The sequence below is a fragment of the Rhipicephalus microplus genome, chromosome 4, assembly GCF_043290135.1.
Source record: "Rhipicephalus microplus isolate Deutch F79 chromosome 4, USDA_Rmic, whole genome shotgun sequence".
NCBI classification, from domain to species: domain Eukaryota; kingdom Metazoa; phylum Arthropoda; class Arachnida; order Ixodida; family Ixodidae; genus Rhipicephalus; species Rhipicephalus microplus.
This window is the reverse complement of record NC_134703.1, coordinates 227,869,996-227,896,419: the sequence shown is the minus strand read 5'-3', so window position 1 is coordinate 227,896,419 and position 26,424 is coordinate 227,869,996. Positions and strand designations below refer to the sequence as shown.

At 47.3% G+C, this 26,424-nt stretch overlaps 1 protein-coding gene across 32 annotated transcripts in view; it reads right to left on the bottom strand.

The window, feature by feature from the left end:
- Positions 1-26,424, bottom strand: part of lili (LMBR1-like protein lilipod) — a 742,764-nt gene that overhangs the window by 50,440 nt on the left and 665,900 nt on the right. For 16 of the 32 annotated variants that reach the window (XM_075894063.1, XM_075894067.1, XM_075894056.1 and 13 more), the window contains 3 exons: positions 20,818-20,931; positions 7,460-7,639; positions 6,046-6,218 (listed from right to left, as the gene is read on the bottom strand). The exons of 1 other annotated variant lie outside the window; for it this stretch is intronic. In XM_075894063.1, the coding sequence (XP_075750178.1) occupies positions 6,065-6,218; positions 7,460-7,639; positions 20,818-20,931 (448 nt within the window). In that variant the 3' untranslated portion in view covers positions 6,046-6,064. Of the gene's footprint in view, positions 1-5,989; positions 6,219-7,459; positions 7,640-20,817; positions 20,932-26,424 lie in introns of those variants that run through there. 15 more of the 32 variants (XM_075894083.1, XM_075894064.1, XM_075894071.1 and 12 more) reach the window with 6 other exon arrangements.

Here is a 26,424-nt window from a genome sequence, read left to right as displayed (position 1 = left end):
GGCAACCCTTGTTTCCTAGAGCTAACTCGCTGTTTGTGGGTTGCATCGGTGTTCGTGGTGTGGGCTTGGTTCACGGCTTGACAGAGGTGTCCAATACATCAAGAAAGCAGCACCTTCACCACATATCACGGGGTCGTGACGTGGCTGAAGGCAGGAGACTGGATTGTCAGATCAAACTGTTTATTTGGGCGTACCTGTACCAGTAAATGAAAAGTCGGGTTACAGTAGCGGACTAGCACAGATAGCGGCGAACGGAGCGTCGGCCGTCGATCAACTGACAAGCAGCGAAGCGCGTCGGCATTTATACACTTGCCATCGAATGTTCTAGCGTTATCACTAGTGGTGACGTAGGTTCCAGAATAAGCTGTATAGTTAGCAGAGTGGGCATGGTCTTATAGAAATGATTTATTACAGTCCTGAAGCTTCTCAAAGACTGTAGGCGCGGTTTGCACTGAGAATTGCGTAGTGTATTGGGGCGATAACGAACTTGAGAAAAAGAATGTGGCAATACTAACGCTACACAATGCACGCTGTCCTGAGCAGAAGGTGCTTATCACGAACTTCGTGCAGTTGAGAGAGCATTGACAGAACCTTCTCGAACAGAGTTCGAGAAATGGCTAAAGTCCCTTTCTGATGACCTAGATGCATGTACGCGCAGTCGTTACCCCAACCACGAACCTGGACGTGGACCCACATTTCTCAATCTGTGAGAAGTGCATAGAGGGCTCACACGGCATTGGTAGCGCCGCCACTTCAATCGCAAGCTTCGCTGGCGTATTGACCAACTTTCGCACGAGGCACAAGAATATGCACAGAACCTCGTCCGAAACAACTGGTGCTGTTTCTGCAAGCATCTTTCAGGCACCATGAGCACTGTGAAAACATAGTTGACACTTCGCCCCCTCATAAATCCATACGCTACCTGTTGTGTAGTGTGACTGTGGCCGCTAGGTTTGGCGGCAACAGGAGAGACAGCTACGAACATGAGTTGTGTCGCCGCTCCACCTGGTGGCGTTGAAGTGGTCCTGAGTTGTTTTTGATACGCATGTTCTCAGTTGGTGTTTCCCGGCGGAGTGTGGCCTGGCGTAAATAAACGTTAGTGTTCCTCAACCCACAATCTGTAACACTGGCGACGAGGATGGGATAAGTCGGCATGACGTCCAGCGCGGCAATGGAGGACGGGCGGAACCCCGGACAACGGGAGGCCTCCAGCAATGGCTCCCTCGAGCAATTCAACTTGTCACAGCCGGACGAGTGGGAAGACTATGCTCAGCGGTTCGAATTCTTTCTGGAGGCGCAGGGCATTACGGACGCTGGAAAGAAAAGGTCGACGTTTCTCAGCCGTTGCGGGGCCGCGACGTTCCAGTTGGCTAAGGCCCTCGTCGCGCCGGACCAGCTGAAAGATACGCCGTACGAGGATATCATCGCTGCCCTTCGAAATCATCTTTCGCCGAAACCACCGGAATTGGCGCGGCGATACGAGTTCCATCGCAGAGAGCAAGGAACCGGTGAGTCCGTCGCTGCATACCTCGCGGCTCTGCGAACGACTGCACAGCACTGCAACTTCGTTGACCTTGATAAGGCACTCCGAGACCGTTTCGTTTTTGGCCTGAGGAACGATAAAGCTAAACGGCGCATTTTGGCGAAAAAAGAAGTGTCGCTCGCCTGCGCCGTCGAGGAAGCTACCGCCGCTGAGGCCATCGACCGTGAGGCCAGCCAGTCGCGACTAAACGCAACCGCGCCGCGTACCGAGCCAGTGCACCAGGGAACGGTCGCCGACTGTGGAGAGGACCAGGACGGCCTCGAGGAATGTGTTCGTCAGTTACGTGCAGACACCAGTCAACGCAGGGACGCAGGACTGGGGGGCGGATCTTGTGCCGGTTGTGGGGGGCCGCACGAGCGCCGGTTGTGTCGTTTCCGTGATGCCCAATGCCGAGGTTGCGGAAAAACAGGGCACATAGCCAAGGTCTGCCGGTCTCAACGGAAGCGGGACCGCCGTGCAAATTTTGAGACAAACGGCAGGACGGACAATTCGCGGACCACTCCGCGTGCGAGTACCTCGTACTGCGACAACCTCACGAAGACCGCCATCCACGATGTGCCCCAGCCCGGGACAAAGAAGATTCACGTTGCTGTTGAAATCGAAGGTGTGGAATGCGAGATGGAGGTGGACTCGGGATCCACATTTTCGCTCATCTCCGAGGCTACGGCCAGGCAAATCTTCTCGAATGGGTGCATCCCGAAGTTGAAGCAACTCGACCTCGTTATGAAGGACTATCAGGGAAACTGCATAGCAGTGCAAGGGATGGCCACAGTTACAGTAAAATTCAGGGGTTTTGCTGGCCCACTGAAACTTGTCATTGTCAAAGGGCAGCGTCAAAGCCTCCTTGGACTAGACTGGTTTCCAGAATTAGGAATTAAGGTCACCGGAGTACATCGCATGGACGAACTGGCCACAGCATTTGACAAGCTGTTTGAGGAGTTTGCTGTTGTCTTTGACGGAAGACTGGGGTGCTACAAGGGACCACCTGTGAAGTTGGCCTTGAACCCGGAGGTGGTGCCAGTCCGCCTAAAGGCAAGGAGGGTGCCCTTTGCACTGCGCCAAAAGATCGATGCCGAGCTTGACAAGCTGCTACAGCAGGGTGTTCTGGAGCCAGTGGACTGCACGGAATGGGAAACCCCTATTGTCACACCATTGAAGGGAAATGGAGACATCCGCATCTGTGCAGACTACAAGTGTACCATTAACAAGGCCCTCCAGCAGCATGCATATCCGGTGCCGGTGGTCAGCCACGTATTGGCTTCTCTCTCAGGCGGAACCATTTTTGCAAAGCTCAACTTGGCCCAGGCTTACCAGCAGCTGCCTGTCACCGATGAGTCTGCAGCAGCACAGACCATCGTAACGCATCGTGGGGCGTTCAGGGTACGCCGATTGCAGTTTGGTGTCAGTGTCGCACCTGGCATCTTTCAAAATCTAATGGAAACCCTCCTACGTGGAATACCAGGTGTAATTCCATATTTTGATGATGTGCTAATTGCAGGGGCGTCAGGTCAAGAATTGCTCTCTCGCCTTCGCGAGGTCCTTCGCCGTTTCCAGGATGCTGGGCTGAAGGTAAAAAGAGAGAAGTGCCAGCTGGGTGTCGCCCAAGTCGAGTTCTTGGGGTTTCGAATAGACGCCGAGGGCATCCATCCGACCCCAGAAAAAACACAGGCCATTCTTGGTGCACCTCGCCCGTCAAACAAGACCGAACTCCAGGCATTCCTGGGACTGGTGAACTTCTATCATGCGTTCTTGCCACACAAGGCCACTGTTGCGGAACCACTACACCGACTTTTGGACAAGAAGGCCACCTTTGTGTGGGGCCAAACACAACAAAGAGCGTTTGAAAGCGTGAAAGAACTCTTGGCATCCAATCATGTCTTGACGCATTATGATGAGAAGCAACCTCTCATCCTTGCCTGTGATGCGTCCCCATACGGAATAGGAGCTGTGTTGAGCCACCGATTGCCCGGCGGCACAGAAGCACCGGTCGCCTTTTATTCAAGGACCCTGTCGAGTGCAGAGCGAAACTATGCACAGATCGATAAGGAGGCACTTGCCGTGGTTGCAGGCGTCAAAAAGTTTCACGACTACCTGTTTGGCCGGCCTTTTCAGATCCAGACGGACCACAAGCCACTGCTCGGGTTGTTCACGTCTGACCGCCAAACACCTCAGATGCTGTCTCTGCGGATGCTGCGCTGGTCTATCTTCCTGAATGGATACCAACATACGCTGCTCCACCGGGCTGGGAGGCACTTGGGCCATGCGGACGGCCTCAGCAGACTGCCCTTACAGCACCAGTGCCACGATGACCCCTCTCCTGCAGAGGTTGTCATGCTCCTGGATGCGCTGCCAGAACCACCCCTCCATGCAGCAGACATTCCCACCCACTGTGCCAAAGATCGCACCCTTTCACGTGTTCTTAACTGGGTCTGGAAGGGGTGGCCAAGGGGCAGCATGGGCCCAGAGTTTTCTGCCTTCACATCAAGGCAGCACGAACTGACTGCCCACAAGGGTTGCCTACTCTGGAGTGACCGTGTGGTGATTCCACAAAAGCTGCGGTTCCGGGTGCTGGAAGCACTGCATTCTGGGCACCCTGGTATTATCCGGATGAAGGCACTTGCCCGCAGCTATGTGTGGTGGCCAGGCATGGATGCTGCTATCGAAGAATGGGTCCGATGCTGCTCCTCTTGTCAGGAGACGCGGCCAGAATTGCCTCGAGCACCCGTCCACCCTTGGGAGGCGTCTCGGAACCCATGGTCCCGCCTCCATATGGATTTTGCCGGTCCCTTTCAAGGGCAGACCTTCTTAATCGTCGTGGATTCGTATTCAAAGTGGCTGGAGGTCATCCCAACATCCTCTATGACGTCACAGACAGTAATCAGTGCATTACGGAAACTGTTTGCCACGCATGGTCTCCCAGACATCATTGTCTCAGACAACGGAGCTCAGTTTAAGTCCACAGAGTTTCGAGAGTTCCTGGACAGCAATCTGATCCGCCAGGTAACTTCGGCACCATTCCACCCATCTACGAATGGCCAGGCAGAAAGGATGGTACGCACTACCAAGGAAGGCCTATCTCGCATCATCCAGAAGAACTGGGCACGGCGCCTGGCAGATTTCACACTGCAGCAGCACGTAACCCCACACATGACTACGGGGCAATCCCTGGCCGAGCTCCTGATGGGCCGCAAGTTGTCAACGATGTTGGACCGCCTGCACCCTGATCGGGCCCCAGAGAAGTCCACACGGTTGGCAGATTCCCCGTCCAAACCACGCACGTTTAAGCCTGAAGACCCTGTCTTCGCACGTAACTATGCTCAGGGGCCTCTGTGGATTCCAGCAGTGATCTCCCGTGCAACCGGACCAATATCTTATGAGGTCACGGCCCCTGATGGTCGAGTACTGCGCAGGCATGTGGACCAACTTCGTCGCCGGACGGTCGGGCCTACCCAAACGGCGGGTGCAGAACTGGAAAGACCGCAGCCTGAAAGACGACCGATGTCAACGTCTACCCCTGAAGGCTCGAGTTCTGTCCCGGTGGCCCCTGAAGGCTCGAGTTCAGCCCCTGTGGAGCCAGACGCACCTGGGGAGCAGCCGACTCCTGTGATTAGCAGTGTGCCCCCACAGGAGGGCGGAACAGTTCCACTGACTGTCCCAGTGGAGGCAAATGGCGAGCCTTTAGTGCCACCACTGTGCCTTCGTCGCTCGCAGCGTGCTCGGGGAACCCCGCACCATCTAAGAGACTACGTACTGGCCCTGGCTGACTGCTGAGTTCAAACTTGGAGGGGAGGGGTGTTGTGTAGTGTGACTGTGGCCGCTAGGTTTGGCGGCAACAGGAAAGACAGCTACGAACATGTGATGTGTGGCCGCTCCACCTGGCGGCGTTGAAGTGGTCCTGAGTTGTTTTTGATACGCATGTTCTCAGTTGGTGTTTGCCGGCGAAGTGTGGCCTGGCGTAAATAAACGTTCGAGTTCCTCAACCCACAATCTGTAACACTACCAAAGCGCAAACTTTTCACCAACTACACTGCTTGACACATATGTACAATAACAATCCATCCAGCCTCCTCAAAAAGTTTGAACGTTTCATTGTTACCGGCCCCATGACAAAGCATCCCGACTGCCCACATGAGGCAGAATATAATGAGAAACTTGACGCAGACATAACAGTTGATAAAGTTTGCATAGTTCTTCAAGATCTCTAGGAGCTGATTGCATTCGATATTCTGCCATTTGCAAGCTCAGTGACTCCATATGTCAATCGTTTAACGAATATTTTCAAAGACTATATTTGTGGTAGTGCCTTAGCCAAGAGTCTGCCGTTCTTGTGCTGACCACACTTACAATCCTGATAAAAATGTGGGCGTCAACATCCTTCGTTAAAGCATAGCCACCACTAAGTTATAGGAACATGATGGTGTTGACCTCCTCAAATTTTTCAACAGCATATTTTTGACTTGCATAAGCTTGAAAACTGACAAATTTTTTTTTCTTTACAAGACTGACAAGACTTGTTTATTGCTAGGTATCCAGTCTGGTAAGCCACACAAAAGCCACATCTGCAATGAAAAGTGTCACCTTCTTCTCAGACCATGAATGTTGTTCACAGCACTGTGCATTAATTTCCGTGACAACTTCAAGGGCGATCCTGAGCTCAGTATGCTTCCTGAGCATGCTGTAGTGAAAGAAAAAAAAAAAAAAACTATTAACCATCTTCCCGAAGGGAACCCTGATGGGATGCAAAGCAGCAGCGGTGCGCACGATTGAAACAGGCGTCCATGCCGGTGCTGGAAGAATGGTTTGAAGCGAAACTTGGTGTAGCATTTACTCGAGTAAACGTTTGTTTGAAATGCAAGGACACAGGAGGCAGAACGTGCTGAAAATGCTTGCGCTCAGCTTCCTTAGCTTGTGTCGCGTCAGTACTACCCGCGCGCCGTCTGTATTCTCAAACGCGATCATTGTTTTTGACTCGCACCTCAGTGTCGCTGGTCTTCCACTGCCGACACTTGCAATCGGCTTTCCTGGCTCAGGCCATGTCAATGTTGACGTCGATATTTCTGAACGCGATCGGCTTCGCTAATCCTTGCAACGCTGGCAGCAGCTAGAAAAGGTACGCGCACACTAGGGGGAAACATGCCGCAACGGCGTCCCGCCCGCCGGCCCGGTCGCGCGGCAAGCAGCGACACACTGTCCATTGTCGGCGCCACAAGATTTTTCAGGCGCACACAGCGCATGCACCCGCTGGCTCGCGGCTTCTCGCTGACAGATGGAGAGAAGTGGTGCGGGTGAGATGATGCCCACCAGAGGAGTGAGCTCGAGCATTTCGAACGGTGGAAAGGGTGAAGCGAGAGACAGCTGACACGCGGTGAGCGTGCAGCAGGCGAGAGAGAGACACGTCACTGCGTACTGCTAGGAGGGCGTGAGCTACCTGGCACCACTCCAGCACTTGCGGTGAGGAGAGTGGTGCGGATGAAGGGACAGCGTTACACAGGCTAGTCATAGTACTGCTTCGCATCTAAAAACCTAGATAGACATATATTTATTATAGAAACGTTCAACTTTATTGGTGTTATAGAACATGAAGCCCTGACATGAGAAAATTTAGAATATAAAAAAAAAATCCGACGGCAAGTATGACTTTGCTGCATCAAGGCACAACAAACAAATGCTAGTGGCACTGGCATGCACACGCACATCTTTCAGTATATAATGCAAAAATATTGCATATTCTTGAGCATGCTAAAAAATGTTTGTGGTAAGATACTTGAATTCAGAACAGCCATTCAGGTGAGCTAAGCACAGGACCGTCCTGTGCTTTGTCCCTTGTTCTTTGTTCAATTGTTAAAAACAATTGACGCCCGATCATTGAAATGGCAAAACATTTTGAGGAAGAAAATTCCCATTGAGAAGACTTACCCAGTGTCCTGGCAAGTACAGGCAGTGCAGAACTGAGCACAAGCAGGATGGCACAGTTGCCGATGATTTGCGTCACAGTGGCTGATGATGGCTTCAGTTGTAGCCGACAGAAGACAGGCAGTGAGAAGAAACCCACCACAGATGCCAGCCACAGGTAGCTGGTAGAGCTCAGGAATTATTCTTCAGAGAAACAGCATGGTTTTAACTTTGGGCATTTTTTATTACCTAAGATCACCAGGTTTCAAAATCGATTAGAGACTAGTTTTGGGTGGTGATATACATAAAAACATGTTGCAGTGCACTTCGCAGACGCTCACTGCGGGTGCTTGAATTCAATGCATGCACTAATACCATTTCCCCACCCACTCGTATTCAAGGTAACTGCGAAACTTTACTCGACATTTTTATTACAAATATTGATGCACAAAACATTGAATCAGGTGTCATCACGGCTCCGGCCTGCAACCACTTGCTTATATTTTTTATTGCGAATTCATCTGTGTTGCCCTCACATCACTCCACAGATCAGCATTAGACATTTCGAGATATTAACCCATTCGCACTTGATAAATTTTGCAGCAAAATTTTGCGCATAAGCTGGCAAGAAGTGTACGACGAAAGAGACCGCGATAAAGCATACGAGTTGTTCTTATCGGCTTTTACAAGCGCTTATGCAAAGTCATTTAAGCGTAAAACAATAGAAGCCATAAAAGCAACAAAACCATAGATTAATGACACTACGTTGAAATTATTAAAGCAAAAAGATGCTCTTTTTAAATGGTTCTTAAGCACAAGAGATGCAGCAGATTTAGCCACAGAAAAAAAACTCTAAAATAAAGTGAATGGGTTCCTAAGGGCAGCAAAGACACAGTACTTCGAGAAGCTGTTGCCTGCTGAAACGATAATGTGAACCGATGTCATATTGAAAAATCTAAATAGTTTACTGCATGGAAACCAACAGCCAGATAATCTACAGGAATTAACAGTAAACAGTGCGCTCATATAAGGCACGGCATTAGCTGATGCCTTTAACAACTATTTTGTGTCATTTGCAAATAGTTCCTATGATTCCCAACGCACAGAATGTTTAAAACCGAAAATCGTTCAAAGTGCATTCCTAAACCTGACTGACACTTAAGAGATACAAAGCGTGTTTCGCAGTATTCGAAATAGTAAAAACTGCGACATTGATGATCTGCAGATTCGTCCACCAAAACATGTACTAGATCTAGTCCTGTTTTGGAGCATGTGTACAATCTTTTGCTAGCGAATGGCACATTTCCAAAGTGCATGCAAATCGCGAAGGTAATGGCACTTATCAAATCCGACGACAGAAACAAGTTTTCCAACTATAAACCAATATCAATCCTGCCTGTTTTTTAAAATGTCTTGAAAAGGTGTTACATGTAAGGATAACGTCATTAGCACAATCTAATTACAGATTTTCAATTTGGAGTTTGAAAAGTTTGCTCGACTGAATTAACATTACTAACTCAAAAAAGAACTAATTCTGCGAGGCTTTGAAGAAAATTTGGTTACCTTCGGCATATTCATAGATACTTCAAAGGCCTTCAATACCATAAATCACAGCATTTTACTAAAAAAACTTGGTATCTACAGTTTTAGAGGTACATTTCTTAACTTCATCAAAAGTTATCTGCTGTATAGGTATCAAACTGTTGTTATAAGCAATCACTATTCAAAAATTTTATCAGTACGTTCTGGTGTTTCGCAAGGAAGCATTCTAGGACCACTATTGTTTAACATTTATATAAACGATTTAACAAATATCAACACTATGGCGTGATTTGTTATATATTCGGACGACACCAGTCTATTTCCGACTTCCAGAAACATTGGAGAGCTAGTCAGTACTGCCAATAATACTCTAGAGCAAATAAACAAGGGGAGTTATCAAACTATTACTGCAACCAAAAAAGCAAGTGTGCTTTTTTAACCAAAAAACAAAAAACAAATGACTCATGGATGTCTTTAAATAGGAACCTCTGTGATAGAAGTAGTGCCTTCAATCAAAAGTCTAGGTGTCATTTTTCAGGAAAACATGTTATGCAATGAACATGTCAACTATATTGCTAACAAGCTTGCTCGAGTTAGAGGTGTACTAGTAAGATTATGCTGCTTGTTTGCATTAAAAGAGAAGCTATTACTTTATTAACTCTTTTTTTCTATCCTATATCTTTTTCTATCCTATATCAACTACTGCCATCTCGTATGGGGCAACACAACCAGCTCAAACACAAACATTTTATTCATGTTGCAAAAGAAAGCCGTTCAAACGATTTTAAATGCTTCGTTCGATGGACACACTGATCCCATTTTTGACCAATTACATATCATGCTAATAAAGTCAGTGTACAATAAAATTCTGAAAAAATAGATTTTGATAGAAAGGAAAAATAGCATGGGTTTTCTACAGCATCTGTCACGGCTAACATTAAATTCAAGCACATTCAGTACATGACACAAAGAAACCTGGTTTGTCCCACATTGTTGAACAAATTATGGAAAACAAATGCTACGTCATGTCTTACCATCTTTACTTAACTCTTTTCTTTAACTGCCATACTTTCTCTTGCAAAGGATGTGGATGTGTTGATCACCCAGCTCATTGATTTTAATGAACATGCATTTTATATTTAAAGTATACGGTGATATGTTTGAACATTTTTTATAATTATTAGTGAATATTTATTATGCTTGTATATTTATAATGAATGTTATTTGTTTATTATGTTGAAAGTGTGTAGCGACGCGTTGCAAACTTTGTATACGAATCAGTTCGATGTTTCAGATACAAGCGTTTTTTTTTATGCATTGTACTACTTTTGATTTTGCCTGTCCACTGTTTCTTGCCAAAAAAAAAGGGATGCAGACCTTTTCAAGCCGTTATGTGACTTTTTGTCTGTGAAACCTTGCAGTTGCATTATTATTAACGTGAGGAGAGTATCAGTTAGGCTCACATGTATTCTAAGTACACATTAGCCTAACCTTTGAACTGTCACATGTAAAGCACCAGAAGCCTCGAAAATATTAATCCTCAGCTTATGCATAATCCTTCAACAGCATACCCGTCACAACCTCTTCCTTGTCCTAGTCGACCTTTTGATCGCGTCAGCATTGACATTTACGAACCCCTACCATACCCTCTAGTTGGTAATCGCTGGATTATTGTTACGATAGACCATCTCACACGCTATGCCAAAACAGCCGCACTGCTGACTGCTACAGCCCGTGACGTTGAAACGTTTCTCTCTTGTGACGTTTCGTTCTGTGTCATGATGCCCCTCGCGAGCTCTTAAGTGACAGAGGTCGTGCCTTCCTTCGTGATGCTTTGGAGGCATTACTCAACGAAGGCCGAATCATGGAGCGCACAAGTACAACGTACCACCCTCAGACGAATGACATGACAGAGCGCTTCAACTGTACTCTTGGCGATATGCTGTCGATGTACGTCGCCTCTGATCATTCAAATCGAGACCAAGTACTCTCGTTCGTCACCTATGGGTATAATACTGCCATACAAGCTACTACTGGGTTTTTGCAATACTTTCTTTTATATGGACGAGAACCTTCCAATAAAGTAGACACTACTCTTCCATAAAAGCCTGATGAGTTTGAAAGTACTACTTTGTCCGAAGCTACCCGACATGCTGAAGAATGCTGCCAGCTTGCCCACTCTTTTTCTACCCAGGACCAGCGGCAGCAGCAATCCCGTCAACCTGGGGACTGTTCGGCTCCAAACTTTCGACATAATTCATTGGTATGGCTTTAGGTACCTGCTACTGCACCTGGCCACTCCAAAAAACTTGTTCCCAAATACCTCGGACCATACCGCATTGTAGACCAAATGTCACTCGTTAAATACATCGTGGAGCCCATCATGCAATCTACAGACCTACGCTACTACGGCTGTGACATTGTCCACGTCTCTCACCTCAAGCCATACTATGACTCATTAGTTGTTTTTTCTCCCTAAGCTGCCAGGATGGTGCCTCTTTCTGAGGAGGGCAATTGTAGTGAAGAAGCGTGGCCTCATTGGCAGTGCTTTGCACCTCAGGGGCTGACTGCTTCTCCTTCTGCTTTGCCAATAAACCCCTTAACAATATGGACATTCCCAACTGGTTTTTGCCGCTGCCAGGGGCATAGGAAGAAATATTTTTCTTCTTTAGGGGGGAGTGGGGGGTGGACGTGAACAGTCTAAATTGATAACCTCCTCCCCTGCATCGTGTTTTACACGTGGCTAGCAGAGATGAAAAGAGCCGACTTATCTTCTTTGCACAGAGGACCGATGCGATAACATCACCCCACAGGGCAGGCCTGCCATCGATTGTTACTGAAGCAGAGAGCAACGTGCTGGCCGTCTTCAAGAAGCAGGAACGAACAAAGAGCGGGGGCGTTGTTATATGAATTTTGACTTCACAGGTGTGATCACTGGGACACTTGCTAATGCACCCTTCTACCTTGCACTCTCAACTTGAACTGACTGGGCTAAAGTGCCTCACTTTCTGGAGCGGCCATAGAGGGTTGTGTACTGAGACTTGATTGCAAGGTGCCCAAATCATAGTTGTGCCATTTTGGAGGTCCACTCATAAGTGTCATTCGCCGTTCACAGAATCACGCTTATCTAGAGCAGTGGAGCACATGCCTGTTGAGGCTGTTGTTGGCCATGGCTTCTATCTCACATTAGCTACAAGTTTTCGTTCAGTCATCCAAGTCGTTGTACGAATACTGAACACTGCGCGTGGAGCAAGATTTAAGTATGTGCGTGCGACGATTACGCGGACCTCCAAAATGGCAACCCTGCCACTAGTGCTGCTTGCGGATGATGCAAAGCCTTAATATATGGTATAACAATACAAGTTATTGGTATTGCATACACTGCTAAGAGTTTAAAAGAAACTAACAAATTGTACATTTTGGACCGAATGTTGCATAACTGAACAGAATGCTAGCTGAAGGGACAATGAGCACTTCAGTTACCGAAGTGGTTTTCGTGCTATCAGTTATCTCAATGTGAAGCAGAGGTTAGTGGCAGAAAAAGTTTATGAGCACTCTCGTTATGCCTCTAAAAAGAGCGCGTGCTAGCGATTATGCCCTATGACTGATGCAGCTTCCCCACCCCCACCCCTACAAAAAACGAAGCAATGATTGCGAAGCCATGATGTTCATTTTTTAACCCGTACGCAAGTGACCTTGGAAAGCGAAGGGTGTTTGTATAACATGGCGTAGCTGCTTTACAGTGGGCCTTACGACACCAGAGCCATTAGCGATGGCCCCACTACTGAAAGCTGCGTGTATTAAAACTGAATTTTGGCTGCTCTGACCAGGAGGCATGTTTTCATTCATAAGATGACATTTTTAAAAATGCATGTGAAAATTTTGTACTCGGTTGCTAGCAATCTCGAGTTCAAAAGAGCAGGGTCTTTTGGGGGTTGTTACTGCAACAGTGATTACAAACACGGATGTGCTAGTGAAAGGCATTACGAAAAGTTCTTCTGAATGAATATCCAGGAATAAAGTATATTAGAGAAAAAGTGTCAATGTGTTCCCACCGTTCATGTGACCGACATTCCGGCGGCATGCATGAAGTTAAAAGTGAAAATTGCTTCAATTATGTGGCACGCAAATCTTTAGCAGCGTTCAACAGCATTCCTGGAAAGGACGTCTGCCGATGAATTGCCGCCATAGTTTTACGCTACCAATTGGATTAGAGGTCACGAGTGCCCGCGGAGAATGCTTTTCTCTGTTAAGTGGATTTGCACAACAGAAGTTGCGTTAGCACCAAGGCGTAGCATCGTGCATTACTTAGGAGGCACACAGCACCGCTGTTTATTCAGCGGAATAATATTAAATACATGATTGTGACATTAGTGGACTAAAAAAAAAAGTGCACATGTTTGATGTGCCGGCGTGGCCATTGCCGGTGATAGGTGCTTCCGAAACCAAATTTGGCGCAGTTTGGCCCAATTTCGATTGATGTTATCAGAATAGCACAGTGAATCTGATTTGACACACTTTGGTGATGTTGGCAAAGGAGTGGGGTCACCGACAAGGGCACTAGACAGCTTTCACTGATAAATTGGGATTTTCAAAGTAGGCTTTTCAGAAATTCTTGCCATGTAATAAAAGGGGGTACTGACACAAAAGTTTTCACTTATCCTTTTCTTGAGCCAAATGATAGGCCGAGCTCCTGAGAGTGTAGAGTATGTACCGGTAAGTGTAAGTGCACCCTGAAAAATTAATTACAGCATGTCTTTCAAAGCTAGTTACAGCTCCTGCTGTACCCTGATATCACGACATGGTATGAGCAGCGCAAGTTTTTGTGACGTATCTCCATCCGCGCATCGCTTATTTGACCGCCTGCTTCTGCTGTGCACCGCACGTGTGGCAACTGTCGCAACAGGGGGCAGAATATTGGGATAGCATCACGTTTAACGTGCAGGTTTTCGTTGACCATACAAAGTCGCCCAGCAACTGAATGTTGCATGTGTGAAGTGCAACGACAGAGTAAAATCCGCTTGATTAGCGTCCAGTCTATGCCTCGTCTAGGTGCACGAAGTCGACCCAAGCTTGTCTCGGTGCTTGATCAGACGAACTTGCACCTATTGTCTCCCGTTTCACTGGCTCAAAACTTGACAGGGCAAAATAATGGCCCCATGATGACTTGATCAGACGAACTTGCACTCATCGTCGCCCGTTTCACTGGCTCAAAACTTGACATGGCAAAATAATGGCCCCATGACGACAAGTTTGAAATTAAAGGCTTATTTTGCCCTCTCATCGCGTGTACGTAAACTATTCCATGCTCTGCTAGCTCACTTCACAGGTACGCTGGATGACAGTGACCTAACGATCACACGGCACAAGCAGACAATCGACAAGAAGATGCGCAAGCTGCCTTTTCTAGTATTTTGGTAATTGATGTCGTACAACTAGCCAAACTACCGCTTCAAGTCACCAGGATTAGTGCCTGACGAGCAGCCTGATGTCAAACTAGTGTTGATGTCGGTAGGTATGCCGTGAGAAAATTGACTTCAATATCGAAATAAAATATCTTACCAGCATTTACTGAGTGTCACACTTGCTAAGAGCCGTCTCTGTTTACAGGAGATTTGCATGGCAGAGTTAACATGCCTACGAAAAAAGTTGTCGGTACCCCTTTAAAGTCGATGCTTTAAAGTTAAAATAAAGGCATTTACATGCAGAAATCGGTGATATGTATTGGTTATGGGGTAGAGTAGCTCCAGTTCTTAGTGATTTATATCTTAGCAAAACGAACAAATGTTTGGAAGGCACCTTAAATATTTGTTTCATAAAAAAAAACACTTTATTCAGCCAGACTCAAGATAAAATCACATTGATGATGATATCTATAAAGAATAAAGAGTCATTCACTTGTCCCACTCACACTTATTCTCTTATGTGATGGAAGTGGCTGCTTGAGAGTATTATGAAGTGTGTTGCAAATAAGGCTTTAAGCGAGATACGTGCACTATCTCTGTCCCACAAAAATGATGATCTGGAGGAATGCTAAGAGAAGAAATGAGTTAATTAGGAGGAAATGTCTGTTTGACCACTGCGTACGGCCCAGTAAAGAAACCGATGATTTTGTCGCATAAACCAGAGACGTGCAGCAGAATACATACAAGAACTTGATCTCCAAGGGTGAAAATCACGTGTTGAGATGAGTTGTAGGGATACTCTAGTTTTCTGGGACAGGCCGGTGTTAACAGGGGCCAGTAGCAGAGCGTAAGGCGAGAGGAAAATTCGTAGGAGAGAGCAGTTGTCAAGGCTGAAATACAATAAGACGTCCAGAGTGATGAGAGGCCATGAATGAGGAAAAAAGAAGAAAAGCCAGTAGTGCATTGAGCAGCCATGTTGTAAGCGAATATCACAAAGGATAGGATCACATACCAGTTCGTGTGGTCGGGGTGACTATACATTGCGATCATGTCTGGGAGAGTTTGATGAAAGCATTCTGTCAATCTGTTGGTCTGCGGAAGGCAACTAGAGTTGATGTGTTCGCTGAGGAGAATGCATGGGGCTTGATGGCTTAAAAAGATGTTGCAGAGAAAAAAATCGGCGACTTCAGTGGCAGTCCCAGATTGCACAGAAACCATTTGTATAATGGGAAAGGTGGTCGATGGCTTGACAATCCAACGACTTCCATTTGATGTTGTAAGAACAGGGCCACAGGGGTCAATTTCGATGACTTCAAAAGGCCAAGTGGGAGAAAGAAGAGGCTGTATCAATTCAGACGATGCAGTTGTGGGTCGCTTTCGCTATTGGCAATGGACACACGAGATGACGTACTTGACAATGGCTGAAGACAGGCCAAGCCAGGAGCAATGACTTCATATTTTGTTGCAAGTTTTGTGATAGCCAAAATTACCAGCAGTTGGATCATCATAAAAAGCTTCAAGAACTTTACACTGCAGAGAACTTGGTATGATGGACACCCACTTGTTTCTATCGACATGGCAAATATAGTGGTATAAAGCGCTACCGTGAAGCTAAAACTGTCTAAGTTGTAGATAGAGTCTGGCGCTTCAAGAAAGAGAAGAGCCATTCATGCTTTCAAAAACGGTGCTGTAGTATGCGTTGACGCGTTGTTGTGAAACGAAGATGGATTGGGTGCTGAATGATAGCGTACTTGGCCCTGTGATTGGAGAGGCAGCATCGTTTTGGAGATCCAACAGCAAGTTATCATTGTCGCATTATTATAAAGTTATCAGCTAGAGAGAACTCACCATCGATGGCGAATCATCATTTAGAGGGCAGAGTGCTGTATAGGCATCTTGGTGCTTCTTTTCGGATGTGTAGGCGACGTCGAAATCGTACTTCCGAAAGCAAAGCACCCAGCGACCGAGGAGACTTGGTAAGTTTTTCAGCCATGAATGCCAGCAAAGTGTGTTATGGTCGGTAATAAAGTGGAAGTTGTAGAGATATGGGCAAATTCTCTGCACTGTCCAAATAACAGCAAGGCACTCTGGTTTGTTGATGATGCAGTTATTTTTTTGCAGTGGTAAGAGAATGGCTAACAGAAGCATTGATGGGCAAAGGTATTGTGCTGCAAAAGTATCTCACGTAAGCCATGAGCGTCACTGTGAAGGATGGTGGGTATGCATGGATCGAAGTCACACAATACTGAATTGGACATAAGGGCTTGCTTCAACATCGTGAAAGTGCTTTCTTAATCTTTGGACCAAACAAAGGGCGCATTACTTGCAGCGAGTTGATAGAGTAGAGAAACAAGTTCTGTGAAGCTGCTTAGAAAGCGTCAGAAGTGAAGTTGACCTAGAAAAGCTGAGCAGTTTTTTTTTTTTGAAGTAGTAAAAGAGAAAAGTTGAGGAAAGTGGCAAACTTCTTGGGGTCTGGCCAAATCTTTTCTTTGCCGACTAAGTGGCTGAGAACATTGATTGTGTTGGTTGAGAAGGTACATTTTTTTTGTATTAAGCTGTAGACCGGCTTTCACAAGGCATGCAAGGACTTCGTCAAGATGTCGCAGATGTTGCGAGAACGTAGATGAAAACTCTACCCTGTCATTGTGATAGCACAGACATGTTTTCGTTTCAAACCCCACAATACGCTGTCTATAGATGTCAAACTCTAGAGTTTTGTAGAGAAGTAGCATGATTTGTCAGAGCAGTTTTGGATAGTACAAAGTATGACTACCTTGCACAGTTTGCTGAGAAAACAAGTGCAACTAGCGAGTTCAAAACAATGAGCCAATAATTAGGTGTGTTTAAGCATTGAACACCCAGAAAAAAAGCTACAAACTTCTTTCTGCTTGTCGGACGTGCAACTAAACCGCAATGAAATGCTTGCTAGATTGCTTGCCCGAATGATGGCGAAAGCAGATGCAACAGTTCCACGCGCTAGAAAGAAAGGCCTCAGATGACACTACTGTTACATTGTGAATTACCACATGCCTAAAGAACTTAAGTTTTACCAATTTCCATAGCTGTTGCAGGAACCAGTACCACACGAAGAGATGGGCAGCAGTAAGGTGTAGTCACTTTTCAAATGTGGGAACAAAAATCACCACGAATAATCGAAACAGTAGTGACAGTGTCTACAAGAGCCTCGATGCGTACACTTTCTATAAACACTACTAGTATCAAGTTCTTTGGTCGCTCGGGAGGAATTGTTGGTCCCCACTGCATAGTCTCTGGCCTGTCTTTTTCCTATTTCGGCAATAAAGTTGCCCATCAGAATAGTATACTGTGACTTTACAGGCAAATTCTACGTCTTCATAAAAGCGTTCAACCAAATGATCATCATGGCTTAATGTAGGCGTGTGGGCTTGTACCACTTTCATCTTGTACTTTTGTTAAACTTAATTATGATACTTGCCACCCTCTCACTGATACTATAGTACTCTTCTATGTTGCTCGTGATATTCTTAAGTATGAGAAACCCCACCCCTAGTTCTTTTCTGTCAATTAATCTACGGTAGCATAAGATGTGTCCGTTCTTCAGCACTGTATAAGCCTCACGTGTCTTCCTAACTTCCCTAAGCCCTATTATATCCCATTCAACACCTTCTAATTCCTCGAATCGGACAAGCCTTACTAGATAACGTTCTAGCGTTGAAGGTAGCCAAGTTCAGATTTCAATGGCGGCCTGTCTAAACCCAGAGATTTTTAGCACCTTCTGCTGTGTCACAGGTCTGACTACCGCATTGTACAGTTGCTTCGCAGCCGCTAGGGACAGAGGGCCTAGAGTTAATTGCTGTAGTCATGGGAGGTACAGTGGCCAAGTACTGCACCACAGTGGCCAATCCTGCTCTGGTGATGAAGTGCATTACTGGAAAGACGTCCCCAGTGAGGCTGCACCCCACACTTCTTATTTCTTTAAACAATTCTTTTATAATGCTTTTTAATTAAATATACCGAACAGGAATGTTCTCGCATCTGTATTTGATTTAAATTTTGTCATTCCATGCTAGGTTGCTGCGCTATCTCTAAGCAGGGGTTCTATTGAACTTTCTTGGCACAGTAGAACACCACCTGACCACCCATCAGCTCTCAACTTCATCTCAGTGGCCTTCTTTTCTTAACTGTTTAAAGGTAAAAAAAAAAAAACACCTCGTGTAGTTTTGAACTTCTGACCTTGCGATCTTAGGCCGGCTTAGTGTCCTGAATTACCCTCCTTCTCATGCCTTTATTCTTTCCTAACTTCTTCTAAACTCATTCAATTTTGACATTACAGTCGAATCTCGATAATTCGAGCTCAAAGGGGCCCAAAAATTTGTACGAATTAATGAAAGTTAAGTAAACGGAGGGTTCCCCATGCAGTGGCACATGTACACTGAGCTAACACACGAGGGGGTAGTTTCAGAAGACTTACATTTATTTACGAATTACAGGACATACACCATTAATTAAAGTAATTGGTTATGCACATCTCAACACGTTTGCCTTGCAACGAGTCAATCAATTCTGCACGCAGCTTGCAAAGTAAGTCTACTTCGGCTTCAGCATTCTCCTGGCAAGAAAACTTGCGCGCGACAATGTCTAGCGCCGACACTCTCTAAAGACGACGACAACGACTGCATCTCCGCTACTACCCTCTGCGCCAAAGCCGCAGCAGGGCCAGCACGTGACGAGAAAGGAGGAGCAGAGAGAAGCATATCGGAATTAAAGAGAGAAGCAACACTCTACGGCAGCTTTTTTTTAAAGACGATAGTCTTTCTTGGGGACCTTCGTTGCAAAAATTTTGATCTGTCTGTCTGTACATTTATCTCTTTGTCCATCCTTAATGGTACCGGGTACTCGAAATGAGACCAGCCGATACCCCTAACGGCAGACCCCATCCGCAGCGCCCACCAATGTTGCTCAAGCTTCAGCATTCATACTCATACGATTGTCAATTAAAAAAGCAATTATTACACATATCTGAGGCACAATAACAACACATACGTATTCTGCATGTGCGTCTTTTACTAGAAAAGGCATACATAAGTAATTCTCAGAACAGTAGCGTTTATCATGCTGCGCTGACCACGCAACGCTTGCTTGAAAAGGCGAGTGTTTCCAATGCTTTGCTAAGACAACATGGTGTACCCGTCGCCTTGCGTTCTACACCTTATCACCTCTGAGACAGGCGCACGCTCGTCTCGGAGCCATGCGCTTCGTTTTTCAAAAACACTGCCAGATAGCACTCATGTCTCACGTGTAACGTGACTTGTGTGCTCGTTCGCCTCCGCTGCATGCTAGGCACTCTAACGCAGCGTCTCCAGAATACCATTCACCGATTTTTTTGCGCAGAATATAAAATAAATGTTTTGTTCACTCTCTCCACATGTAAGACTATCGTCTTTCGATGACGTTTGCAGATTAACATGCAAATACAACACAGATTTTTTTTTTTGCTCTCTTTGTGCACGTTGTTGAAAGGAGAAGGGTTACCTGGCAGGAATGGGAAAGGGCGAAGTGTGGAACCAGCGCGTGAGAGAGAGCCACACTCCCCGACAGCTTTTTTTTTTTTCTTCTCTGTCTTTGCGCGCGGCGTAGCAAAGAGAAGGGTCTTTTGTGCCAGGGGCGGAAAAGAAAAAGCGTGGCACAGGCGCGCAGCAGATCGGCATTTGAGAAAGAGAAAACGTTCTACTGCAGCCTTTTCTTTTCTTTTCCTTTTCTTCGCGTGCAGCATTGAGGCGTCGGAGGTGCCGCCCCAGAATTGGGCGGGGTGCTGTGACCATTTTCAGAGCGCGGTATCTTCGAATTAACTGTCGCAAGTGCTTGCGCATTCGAATTACTGGGCATTTAAGCCCACTGGAATACACAAAGCTTTACCGGGACCTCATTGTGAGTTCGAATTACCCGGAAGTTCGAATTAAGCATGTTCAAATTAATTAGATTTGAGTGTATTAGCAAATGTCCACAATGTCGCAGTTTTGCTGATTTCGAGCGGTCGCACTTCTATTGCGACGTTTCCTGTCAACTGAGGAGTTGCGCGCACCTGTTTTGCAAACAAATTGGCTACTTCCATATCATTATTACGATGATCGTACACGTCCCGGGCAGGTGGAGCACATGAAAATTAAATGCAAAAAGTTTCTAACTGCTAAAGAATGGACAGGCACTGCCTTTAAGGGTGTATCTTATTTTATTAGCATTATGGAGTAAAAACTGAAACTATGATAAATACATATTGAAGATGACAGTGACCCTCAGTCGGAAAGCCAGATATACGTACTAGCAATTACATCTACAGCTAGTTTAATAACGTTAAATAGTGAATGAAAGGGTAAGGAGTGAATTATTTCTAGTTTCAGAGAGCGACAAAAGGCAAGGAAGTTCGTACGAAAGTAATGACTTGTTTGCGTCACTCACCGCAAAGCGTTGGCTTGAATTGCTAGACCCGAACAACTCTCGGCACCATATTCACACACAACAATAAGTCCACACGACACGTGCAGCTCGTAGGTGCTCCTAGGTAATAGACACCTAGATAGATAGACGACTTTGATTGTCCTACGTTTGGGCAACACAACTGGTGCTGGTGGACAGCAATGCTTTAGGGCCAATATTTTACATTTGCCTGTTTTTTTAGACAGTGCACAATTATATTAGGTGCGGGATGTAACTTAGCAAAGGACTTTTAGGCAAACGGTAATAAAAAAAATTATGTCTACTTACGTAACACCACCTCGTTAAACAGGTGCACGGCAAAGAGAAAAGAACAGTGTGCAAAAGAACCATTGCAACCTCTAAGTGTCTGCAATCTTACATAGTAAAAAGGTCACAAAAGATAGTAAATGACAAAGAAAGTTAGTAACAGCTCCTGTTCCTAAATCCATGGTTGTGGTTACAAGCTTTCTAGGATTTTTTTTGAGTGGTTACTTCAGGTACGGTGATTCAGCCGTGAACAGACATGAATTTGCTCAAATACAGCTAAAGTTTAGTGAGTGCCTCAAAACGAAACAGTGCAGGCCGCACCAGTCAACCTATGTTGCGGGTGAATTAAAATGCCAGCTCGGACGTCACGCAGCGGGCTGCATAAACACCTTCACGTAAATTCAAACTTTGTGAGCATTACGTAAGACAAAGCAACATACTGCAGCACGCAATGACTCGGGTACTGTGAGAACTGAAAAAGAAGAGCCGGAACCGATCGTCTGGCTACGTCAAAGGTGCATGGAAACTGAACGAGCCAGCGCCCGCGGCTCGTGCCCGCCGCCCCTTCTTCTTTATTTGTAACACACTCCCGCAGCCGGCAAATTAGCACACGTTTTAAGAAAGCTTTCAGTGAGTCTGCCAGGAGGTGTTACACAGAGATGATGAAGGGCTTCGGCGACGACGATGAAACTTGGGGAGGCGATGGCTTGTCTTGAGGGGGAAGCTCTCCATTCAAGCTACAGTATTTAGATGACTTTGCGGTGGCATTGTTTGATAACCTTAATGTTCCGTATCGAGACTTGGTGCGCTTGGTTCTCTGCTTGGCGCAGCTGATAGCGTCAACATGATGCCGAAATTCACGCTGGTGGCTTTTGTGCTCCTTGCGTTGCCTCTTGTAATAGGATGAGTCTGACTTTAGTCTGCTTTTGTAGACTCTGAAGACTTCCTGATAAGCAGCATTATCCTTTCATGTGAAGCCTCGGCAATTTTTCTTCCTCGCTCGACAAGGACAACGATACCACTGATAGATCGTGGTTCCCTTGCGTGGCTACTTCGCCAAGGATGGGAATCGCAGCCCCTTTAGAGGGCAGCGGAGATTCGTCCACGTGTTCTGTTGCTGGTAGCACATTGTCGATGTCCAGTATGGCATCTTGGACGACGACGTTCCATGAGCTTACATTTACGGGTGCGAGATTCTCAGCCATGGTGGCGTATTTGGTAGTATCATTGCAGAAGTTCCCCGACGACTTGGCGATCAGACTTGTCCCGCTTCGCGAGTGTCCTTGTTTGTGCCAGGTCCCTGTATGATACCCATGGCATAGTGTTGGAGCTGTGATGTGGCGCTTGTACATCCAGCGCAGGTATCTGGTGCCAGGCAACATCTCACGACGTGTGGTAGCATCGTAGATGGCCATAGTGTACACATACTTGGTTCAGCGTGGCTCGTAGCAGCACTGCTGCTCGCACTCCCTGTCCTTGACTTGCTTAAACTTAAGGAGAGACAAACTGGAGACTTTACTGCCAGGATCGGGCTTGAAGAGCCTGTAGGGAGAGTTGTACGACTCCACGTATTGTTGCTTATGGGGCAAGTCCTGAAGGCACATGGTGCCACATGACGAATGGCACATGTGTTCGCCGTCTGGGTCACGAGCGCCAATCAGCGGCTCAGGTTGTGGGAAGCCGCATCTTTGGAGTCGATGCGCATGGTGCACCTGGGGTTTTCCTGGGCGATCGAACTCTCCATGGCGCACCTTCTGAATGAGTCTTTACTCTGCCGCTTCTCACGCCGTGGATCACGTGAGAAGCGGCAGGTTTTTCGACGTGTGCTCAAAACTCATTCGACTTGTAGTTGGCGCTGAAGTCAGGAGGCCATTGGAAGGCGAAGTCATCGCTTGCTTCAACGTTGATGCGGAAGCAGTTCTGAGGCCAGTCGAAAGCGAAGTCGCAGTCTGCGGCGACGTCGAGGCAAGAGGAGCCGTGGGGCCAGTCGCAAGCGAAGTCGAGGCCTGCTGCGACGTCGAAGCGAGAGGGTTCGAGAAGCCGATCGAAAGCAAAGTTGTGGCCCGAAAAGGGGTGGTGCTGGACCCTGGTGCGTGATCTTGTCGTACCAAGGCGTTGTTGGTACGCTGCAAGCAGTTCGTTATGTTGTTGATGTCACACAGCGAAGTTAAATGTCGTACCGCGCATCAGCGACAATGCAGGATTTTGGCAGTGCGGCAATCAGTGGCCAAATGGTTGCGTTTGGCACAGCGAAAGCATAGCTTTTCTGCGTGAAGCCTCTTCTGCATCTCTTCCAGAGGAAGACGTTCAGAGCAATCCTGGATAGTGTGTTCGGGAGAGGTGCACAGGACGCAGGGGTGAGAGTACGGAGATCGAAGTTCTGCTGATAGAGCCGCTGCGAAAAGCAAGGGTGGCTGACAGGTTGGCAAATCTCGCTGACGAAGCCGTCGGCTAGTCAGCTGTGAACAACAGGCGCTCCCCAATGTCGCGACGGCTGGCATCCACTTTGAAACCGCGCGGTTTATCGAGCTCGGAGACAGTTCTCCATCGCTCGCCCGCGCCGCTAGTGAACCGACAGCTTCCTTTGAAGCGGGCGCACAGACACTGCTGCAAAATTCCACCCAAATGATTCAGGCGCTCACGGGGGCAGTCCAAACGCTTTCGGCCGTTCCGAAACGCCCTCATCCTGCTGTCATGTTGGCCGTTCCGACCTACAGCGGGTATGGTGATTTGCAAAGTGCAAGAGATTACCTGGACTCCCTCACACGTTATCAGAGAGCCATGGGTATAGACGACCAGGAAGTGCTCGGACGCGTCATCCCGGCTGCACTGACTTACACGGCAGCCAGGTGGCATCGGCTTTCCGGCCACCGAGCAGCAACCTTCGATGAGTTCCGTGCGGCCTTCCTGCACAAATTCTTACCCGCTGACTACGAGAGTAGGATGCGGTCCGAGCTCGGGCTCCACACACAAGCTCCTGATAAGTCGCTTCAGGAGTACGTACGCACGATGGAAGACCTTTTTTTTATCGCTGAGCCCAGAGCCTCGAACGAGGAGCGCGTCGAATGGGTGATTAGGAAGGCACACCCGACCTTTTCGGCATACCTGCACGGCAGTCGCTTCCGTGATTTAGAGGAATCGGCCGTTGAGGCAAAGCGCATCCAAGGTGACATTCTCGCCGCGCGTTCCTATTGCCCGCCACCGCCAGCCAGCGAGGCCCTCGAACCGCGCTGCGCGTGGGGAGGGGCCAGGACCCTTCCTCAGCGGCAACAGCCTGCCGGAACTGCCTTTGCGATTACCGCTACAGGTAGGCGCATGTGGGAGATAAGCAATCCAGCTTTAAATCCCTACACGTACGGGAGGCATGCAGCCGGTGCTGCATCGCAACTTGACGCGCGTGAGCAGGGACGAAATCCGACCCAGCGCATCACCGGTGGTAACGGTCGTCAGAGCGGTTCCTTTGATCGCGCGGCGAACCGACCCCTGCAGCTCGAAGCTGCTCCGTCTCGGGAAAGGGACCGCGATGGAGTGCGCTGCTTCCGCTGCCGCCAACGAGGGCACATAGCGAGGGAGTGCTCCGCGTTTGTGCCTCCTGTGAGGCAGGGAAACGGGGGCGCGGGCCGTTCGTGATGGCACGAGCGGCCGAACCCTTGCTTCTCGGATCTGCGTACCGGGCAAGCAGTCTTGCTGGTGCGCACACGCCGTTTATTTCGGTCATCATTGTCGGTCGCAAATTCTTGGCGTTGCTGGACACGGGCGCAAGCGCTTCGTTGTTTGGCGAACAGGTGTTGTCCCACTTGCAAAAGCGCTCGTTGCGCTTGCGGGACAGCCGAATGACATTCACCCTCGCGAAAGGCGTGGCCCAGTCGGCGGTGCCGCGAGGTTGACTGTCAGATGGGGAGGCCGAATGAGACGCACGCGTTTCGTTCATCTTCCAGGGCTCAGTTTTCCTGTGCTTCTCGGTCGGGAGTTTCCCAAAGGGGACGCCGACGAAGAAAAACACGTGCTTACCCGGCGCTGACCACCGAGAAGAAACCGCTCCCTCAGTGCGCGCGTACCGCGTGCCGTGCCCGCACGTGGCGCCATCTGTCGCGACGTGGTGTTAGCAGAGCAGAAAAGCAAAAGAGTGTGGCCGTGTGGCGGAATGCCCGCGAAATGGTCGCGGGTGCGCCTCAGATCCCCACACAGCTTACACGCTTTAGGCAAGGTCAACGTTTACAGCTAACAAACGCCGTCTTTGCCCAACGATTATTTAACCAAAATCTATAGCAGGTGCGGCCTCCTTCCAACACCACTGACGTCTGAGGTGAGCGCCACTACAACTCAGTTCAACTCCTCCGTCAAATAAAAGCTCACGTGCACGCTATGCATGTGAAGCTTTATTTTAATGGAGAAAAAAAAAAAAAGCTCTCCTGTGCTTAACTGTGCACAGCATTGCCTATATCTTAATGGAATGATACACACAACTCCCATACCATAGTCCAGCACACATAGGCCAGCTTAGCGCTCTGATAACCCTCTTTTTCACGCTTTTATTCTCTCCCAACTTCTTTTTATCTCACTCAGTTCTGACATTGTTGATATATATATATATATATGTATGTATATACACCAGATTTTTTGAACGTCGTTTACACTGGACCCGACGTATTGTATGCAAGAAGGAGACGACGAAACTTTCACGGAAGCGTCTTTACGTAACGTTTTCAGCTGGTGGACCAGCCTTCGTCAGAGTAATGAGACAAGAATTCATACATAGTTTTAAAAGCTCCTTTCAATAACAGGTGAGCGCCATCTGCGCTGGTTAGCATTACAATGCGCATCATAAAATGTCATGTGCTTCCGAAAAAGAAAAAACAAAAAGACAAAAATGGGAAAACCAGAAGGGCACACACATACTGAAAACACGGTGAAAGATTCCCTTGCGTGTACTGTGACATGATACCATGCTTATACGTAGTCAAGAGATGTAGAAGCACAGTGGTGTCATGACATTGCATGGCAGTATAAAAACATTCTTAGTGATATGTGAATGTATAATGGAAGCCACTGTGAAATGATTTACGATAAATTTTAAGTAAGGAAAAAAAAAAGGGGCAGACGTAGAAGGCGTAATTTAGGCGGTACAATGTGAAACCAGTGCATCATCACTCTTAATCTAGTGAAAGACAGGTCAGTTTTCCTTTGTTTTCGCTGATTCCAGCGGAAAAAGAGTTAAATTTATGAATGAGATATGATTCGCGTAGTTCACGATCATGGCTCGCGCGGAATCCCGATTCTAGTATCGTGACTTTGAGCTTACTAAATGAGTGGCCGGGCATA